Source organism: Penaeus monodon, chromosome 5 (assembly GCF_015228065.2).
Source record: "Penaeus monodon isolate SGIC_2016 chromosome 5, NSTDA_Pmon_1, whole genome shotgun sequence".
In the NCBI taxonomy this organism is placed as follows: Eukaryota; Metazoa; Arthropoda; class Malacostraca; order Decapoda; family Penaeidae; genus Penaeus; species Penaeus monodon.
Genome location: NC_051390.1, coordinates 21,347,810 through 21,355,034, shown reverse-complemented (window position 1 = coordinate 21,355,034; position 7,225 = coordinate 21,347,810). Strand labels below are relative to the sequence as shown.

Sequence of the window (7,225 nt, the reverse complement as noted above, 5' to 3'; positions counted from 1 at the left end):
GGCATTTTCTGTACCAGCAAAGTTCTTTTTGAAACAGATATTTGGTGAAACGGTAGCTTTTGAAGTTGAACATGGGGGCCCATCTGTCAAAGTTGAGTATACTTTTAAATTTTCCCTTTTCTTTTTATTGAAAATGCTTTTTAAAATAATAATCATAAAATGTAAACGTGTGTGGGTGTGTTGTGTGTGGTGGGGTGTGTGGTGTGTGTGTGGTGTGTGTGTGTGTTTTGGGGGTGGTTTTTGTGTGTGTGTGGTGGGTGGGTGGGGGGGTGGGTGGGTGGGGGTGGGTGGGTTCTGCGTGTGTTCGTGTGTGTAATTGTATTTTAAATTTTTTTTATAAATTATATTTATTTTACAAAATATACCCAGAATAAAAAATGCATTACATATATATATATATATTTTTATATTAAAAAAATTATATTATAATATATAATTTTATATATAATATATATAATTATAATACATATATGTTTATGTATGTATCATATGTATGTTTTTGTAAGTTTTGTGTATTAAAATGTTTATGTTTTTGTAGGTTATTTTTATGTATGTATGTATTTTTTGTAAAAGTATTATATGGGATTTATTATATTTAAAAAATATATTATATTAATTATAATTTTATAATATATTTTATTTTTATTAAAAATATATATTATTTTTAATGTATATATAAAATATAATATATATATTTATGTTTTTTGTGTGTGTGTGTGTTGTTTTGTATTTTTTTAATTATTTAAAAACAAACAGACACCCTTAACGTGTCACAAAAATTTAAAAAGGGAAAAAGCCAAAGTTTGAAAAAGAAAAACCCAAATCATAATTTTGTCGACTTCTCCCGGTTCCTCTTCAAAAACGAATAAAAAACTGAAAAGGAAAATTTTTACGAGTTTTTTTAAAATTAGCCCTTTTAGAAAACCAAACTCCCGCCCAAAAAAATTTACCATTCGTTCGTCCCCTGTCTACCCCTTTTTGGCTGAATTTCCTTTTGAAGCATAAAAATTCCTGCTTAGTGTAAGCATTTGCCTTTATGTCAACTTCTTTAGTACACACAAAACATCCTTTTATGTTTAAATAAAAAAAAAAAAATGAAACCCTGCCTCTTAGACTGTAAAATTTAAAAAAGTAATACTGACAACTTTAGGGGCATGCCGGCCCTTTTTCCCCTTTTTAACTGATGATCCCAAGATCTAATTTTTAGGGTTTTTATATGAACTGGGTTTTGTATGCCCAGTGTAAATTTTTTTTGCTGGAAATTTTTGCTGAAACAAACCCGGGGCTTTGCAAACCCTAAAGCCTTTATCTGCTCAGTCTTTCTGCAACAATAAATTTTCAACAGGTTTATTAGAAATTTGGGACTGAAATGTTAGTTTTTTTTTCCTGGGCAATCAAAAACAGGAGCCAAGGGTTGGCCCTGAAACAGACATGGGAAAAAAAATGCCCGATGTTTGAAATGGCCCCTGAAGCGGGGGCTGAAGCTGATAGTTAAAAACTGGGGAGAGACCCTTTTGCTTTTTTTAGGACTTTTCTAGTAATATTAAACAATTACAAACCCCCAAAAAAATTGGGAGATTTCGTAAAATGGGTTTTTTGAGGTAAAAAAAACAAAGAGAATAAACATGCAAAAAAATCCCTGGGGTCCCTTTCTGTTTAAAAAAATAAACCCTTTACATTTGCAAATGTAACCGAGTTAATTTGGGAAAAAATAAGGTAGAAAGGGGATCTACCGTCGAAAAATTTGGGTAAATTTGGGTTTTAAATTTTTTTTACCCTTTTTTAAATTAAAAATGTTGTTTCTCTTGCTTTTGGGATACAGACCCGTAAAATACACCAGCCTTGGGCCCCCACACATTTTACCCTTCACTGTGTATGTAATATTATTATATTAAATTTTTATATATATAATATATATATATATATATTATATATATATATATATATATATGTATGTATGTATGTATGTATGTATGTATGTATGTATGTATGTATGTATGTATGTATGTATGTATGTATAATGTTACCATTGTTGTAATAATAATAACTGTTATCCTTGACTTGACTTAAAATGTCATTTCCAGTTTTGTTTCATATAACTTTCTGATGTCTAGCACATATATTTTGTTTTGTAACCATTGTCCAATAACCATTTATAAAACTTTGCGCATTCAAAATACAGTGTCTTATATTGTATAATGTATTTTAATAGATCTGGCTATATTTTATTTCTAAGATAGATGTATTCCTCTTCGGGTCGGTTTTCTTGAGATTTTCCTTTTATCATCATATTAAGTTGACAGCATTTGTTGTTTTACATATTAATGGCGTCATTTGCGGTTGCAAATGCTCTTGCAATTGTTTTTGTTGTGGGCGACAGCCTTTTTTATGTTGGTCGTATTGTTATCATCATTGTTACCGTTTTTCTTAATAGTAGTAGTAGTAGTAATAGTATTATATGGATATTGTCGTCATCATCATCACCATCACCATCACCATCACTCACCATCAATCATCATCATCGTCATCATGTTATTGTTAATACTGTTGTTAATTATGTTATTAATAATAATAATAATAATAATAATAATAATAATAATAATAATAATAATATTATTATTATTGATATTGTTATTGTTATAGTTATAGTTATTGTAGATATTGTTTTGATTGCTGTTATGATTGTTGCTGCCATCTATTACTACTACTACTGCATTTGTTATCATTACTGTTTTATTATTATTATTATTATTGCTGCTTTTGTTATATATTCCCAAAGATTCGATATTCCTTCTCCTTTATTTTTCTGTCTTTGTTTGACAAGTATCTGTTAATTATTATAGTAAATAAGAATATAATACAAGAGGGAAACACGAAGACAAATCACGGAAATAAAGTTACTGGTGGTAATGTAATAAATGCACAATAAAAACACGAATAAAAATTTAAATTTCCTTTTTTTTTTCCCCCACAGGATTCAGAGCTGGGGGGAGGGTTTTCAAACCAAAAAGATATGAGAAACGAGAAAAAGAATAACGAAACTTTTGAAAAATAAAACCTTGACCTAGAGAAGGAAATTGCGAAGAGGAAGCCCAATCAACAAAGGAATAGATTTGAAAGAGGAAGTGGGAAGGACTTAAGTCTTATCTAAAAACTGTTGGTACTTAAGAAAAATAGAATTATGAGTGAAAATACCAGAAAAAGCATCCGATTTTCTTTGGTTCATAACGCTATTGTTTTTGTGTGTCTTTAACAAAAGCACCCCTCATCTTGAATGACAACGAGAGTCCGTTCGATGCACGTATTGCGAGAAGAGGTTCCGGTGGAAACAGAACATGAAACAGCACCTGAGGAACCACACGGGAGACAAGCCGTTCCAGTGTTCGTACTGCAGCAAGAGGTTCGACTGGAAGCACAATTAACGACCCATTGAGATCCACACAGGGGAAAGGCCGTTCAATGCATATCTGCGATAAACAGTTCACCCAAAAAGTCATCTGAAAGAGCATGCTAGAATTCATAACGGCGAGAAGCCTTTCGAATGCACAAAACTGCCAGAAAAGTTCACTGCAAAGTCTTCCTTGAAAAACTGATGCATAAGAAAGCCTGCCAAGCGTGATGTAGCTGTTCCACCGTTTTTAGTTCATTTGTGCGCGGGAATTTGAATCGAAGCAAGATCTGAAAATCCATAAAAAGTCTCATGGAGACAAGAAATTATTCAAGTGCTCACTCTGTAACAAAGAAATGGCACAGAAATCACACTTGGAACAACATATGAGAATACATACTGGAGAAAGACCCTATCAGTGTTCCTATTGTGCTAAGAGATTCGTGCAGAGCAGTGCTTTGTATCAGCATGAAAGATTTCATAGAAACGAGAGACCATACCGTGTTCCACTGGAGAAAAAATTTAGTCAGAAAGGTCACCTGAGACTGCACGTGAAAATTTCACACAGGTGAAAAGACCATACCCCTGCATATATGTGAAAAAAAGGTTCTTTTGCAAGTTCTGATCTGAAGAAGCATGTAAGACTTCAACACAGGGGAAAACTATTTTCGTGTCCACTTTTCAAGAAGAAATTCATGTCAAAAACTCTATCAAGCATATCGAAGCCCACTCAGCCGAGGAGGGATTCGGGACTGCCCAACTGTTATAAAAGAATCACGAGTGAACAATTTATCAGCTCATGCAGGAGAACATCCAGAAAACACCTCTTGTGCCTCGGAAAATGACCAGAATATGTACAGTCTCCGACCTAGGTTGCAAAAGTCTTACCATAATGTAGTCGGTGACTTTATCAAGTCGGAGTATAAACCAATCTTTGTAAAGTCAGAAGAACCAGATAACGATATCAAAATGTATGACATGTATAGGACGTGTATAATGGAAGAAAAAATTAAAGTAGAGGAACATATAACTGTAAAAGAAGAAATTGTGTCAGACTGAATGTTTATGAAGCAACTTTTTAAATATGATTATCGTTTATATGAAGGTATTGTATGGGGGCTGCACATAAAAAGAGCTGAAAGAGTTTAATTGAACTATCTAGAAAATGCCATCAAACTTTGTAAGCATAAAATGACCGTAACGTACGTGTATGGTTTTAGTGTAGCATGAATTGTGTACTTTGAATATGCAAACAAACTAGTATTTTTAGTGTAAAAAAAAAGAAATTCCCCTTTGAGTATGCACTGTCTTTGGTTGTTATCGATGTTAGAGTATATTTTCTGGTTCGATATTTGGGTTTAAAAGTTATATCATTATAAGTATAATAACGATAATATGTTATTCATATACATGGTAATAGAAGTAGTTAAACGGGGCATGCTGGACCTCACCACAGTGTGCTTGCTCATGTCAGGTGCTGATCAGGAGAGGGCCAGGGGAGACCAAGAAATAATTTGTGGTGGTTCCCAGACTTTTTTATTCTGGCACCCCCTTGGTTCTAGCTGGGTTCCTAGTGCCCCAATGGCTCTGTGAATCACTGCATCACCTTACCATCTTGCCCCCGCCTGCCTTCACTTGAGCTGAGATGCTGGAAATAGAAAAGGTTTTCGAGAAGAAGGGGTGATTTATTGTTATTCAGAACTGAAAGGCTTTTGCTGGTGGCGTGTTTTTACCTTTTTAGGACGCAGCCCCAAGGCTTGCTCAAAGTGGCCTACTAAGTGTGTGTCTTTGTAAATTATATTTCATGTAATGCATGCTCTCTTTTAGTAAAATTAACACTGTTGACCATTTTTTTGTCTATCCTTAGTATCTCATTTTCCTAAATTGCTGTATGTTTACATCTGTTGATCCCCCAATCCCTTGCCTGTTGTTATAGGGGGCCTTTGGAGGCGAAGACTGGGACCCACAATGCTAGGAAATTCCCCTACCTTGGGACTCACCCCTCGACTCAACTAATTTTGCATGGTCTTTTTTCCCCTCCTGCTTTTTCATTTTGGCCCCCCTTCCCCAATCCCTTTTACTATCCACTTCCTAAGATGTTAGAGACGAGCTAAAAGGATGAAAGGCTGACTTTGTGCCAGTCCTGAACGGCCTCAGGGAGCCATGGGCACGGTATTCCCCTATTGTAGTTGTCTAGCCCTTACCCCTCAAGGAGACCCAAAAGGGGTGGACTGTTTCTCTCCTCAACATACTCCAGGTTTACCATGGCCAATAATGATGTTATACCCTTATTAGGGGCATTGAGGCTTGCCCCTTCATCAAATAGCCACACCAACTCAAACTCTCCCGATTCCCCGACCCCAGGCTCTCCACGGTTCCGTTCACTGCAGATACTACCCCCTCCTCAATGCCTACTAGTACATTATCCACCCAAGTCAACACTCAGTATTCAGGAGACATTCCTACTTTCCCAACATGCTCAGTTTCATCACCTTACCCCCACAACCTTCATCACCTACCACATCCTCCATTGATACTACTTTACAGCCTTATTGTCCACCTCTCCATAATACTGCCTCCCTCAACACTACCTCTTCCACACGCCCCCATCCTTCTACCCCCATCTCTACAAATATCTTAGATACTTTATGTAGCCCAGCCAAATGGGACCATTTTTTTTGTGATCCCCCTCACAGCTCCTTACTCTGACAACACTCTTCTCTCCCAGCAGTGTCTTCAAAAACAAACAGGCAAACTCTCTTTCCGTAACCGATTGTTCCCGTCTCATCACAGTAACACCTGAAAACCAAGGTATAGCATTATCAACTCTAACTGATCTCTCTAATAACTCTATTCCTGCAGAAACTCACCCAACTCTCAATACTTGCACCGGAACTGCCTCTGTCTCCCCAGCAAACTGCCTTATCTATAATAAAATCTAGTCAGATTGTGGAGAAGACTTACTTGCCTGCCTCACAGACTATGATGCTATCAGTACAGTGCTACTCCATTTCTCCCAGAAGTCATCGCAACAGCCCTAATAACATTGCCGAAATTTCTTTCCGTTGACATGACCTTCCCTTTAATTTTACATTGGTGGAGAATCCTCTTTTTGACCATATCAACCCTCTCCCCGTCAATGTCAAAACTGTTGGCGTTTAGGACATCTTGCCAAACATTGCTGTTCCACAGCTAGATGCCCTCTATGCGCCCAACCTGGTCTTACTCGATCAAACTGCTCTGCACAGTCACGGACATGTGCCAGCTGTGGCGGCCCCCCACAAATTTAAGTATGAGGTGGTAACTCTCAGATTCAGACTTGGACTCGCTCTACGTGAAGCCAGACAGGAAGCACATCGACGAGATTTTTCTCTTACTCCCTACTCCAGTAATGTCGCTCACTCTGCTCCTCCCAAGACGTTCCTAAACCCTCCCCTATACCTATCACTCCTACATTTTACTTCCCCACTCCTACCTCCTACCTTCCCCAATCAAATTCTTTTGCCATTCTAAATCCAGATACTCCAATCTCTACTGCAGCCCCAATACCTTCCCCTCCCCCTCCCCGCACTATCCGCAGCAGACAGACTAAACGTTCCACCCGTTCTTCTCCTACCATACACTCACCTCCACCTACCTTTGCCTCTACTCCTCAGACACCAGTCTTCTCATCCCCCCTCATAAGAAAACCTTTGTCTCACAAAACTCCCCAACCAACTCCTTTACAGAAACCCTTGAAGATATTCAAAATTAACCACTCGAGTCCCACTCATATTCCCCCTACACCCCTTCCTCCTACTTCCACCCAACACAACACCCCCACCCCCCTTGCTCCAG

The 7,225-nt window shown here is 37.3% G+C and overlaps 1 protein-coding gene across 1 annotated transcript; it reads left to right on the top strand.

Annotated features, from left to right (window-relative positions):
- Window positions 1-3,744: 3,744 nt before the first annotated feature.
- Window positions 3,745-4,447, top strand: LOC119573475 (zinc finger protein 329-like). The gene is made up of 2 exons (XM_037920696.1): window positions 3,745-3,956; window positions 4,123-4,447. Exons 1-2 carry the CDS (start codon window positions 3,745-3,747, stop codon window positions 4,445-4,447), a joined length of 537 nt encoding a protein of 178 aa, XP_037776624.1.
- The last annotated feature ends 2,778 nt before the right edge of the window (window positions 4,448-7,225 follow it).

What these genes read in the sequence shown, in the direction of transcription:
- LOC119573475 (XM_037920696.1), top strand. Translation starts at nt 3,745, where the DNA reads ATGGCACAGAAATCACACTTGGAACAACATATGAGAATACATACTGGA. An exon ending in CACGTGAAAATTTCACACAG is followed by an intron (nt 3,957 to 4,122) that starts GTGAAAAGACCA and finishes AAGCCCACTCAG; the next exon opens with CCGAGGAGGGATTCGGGACT.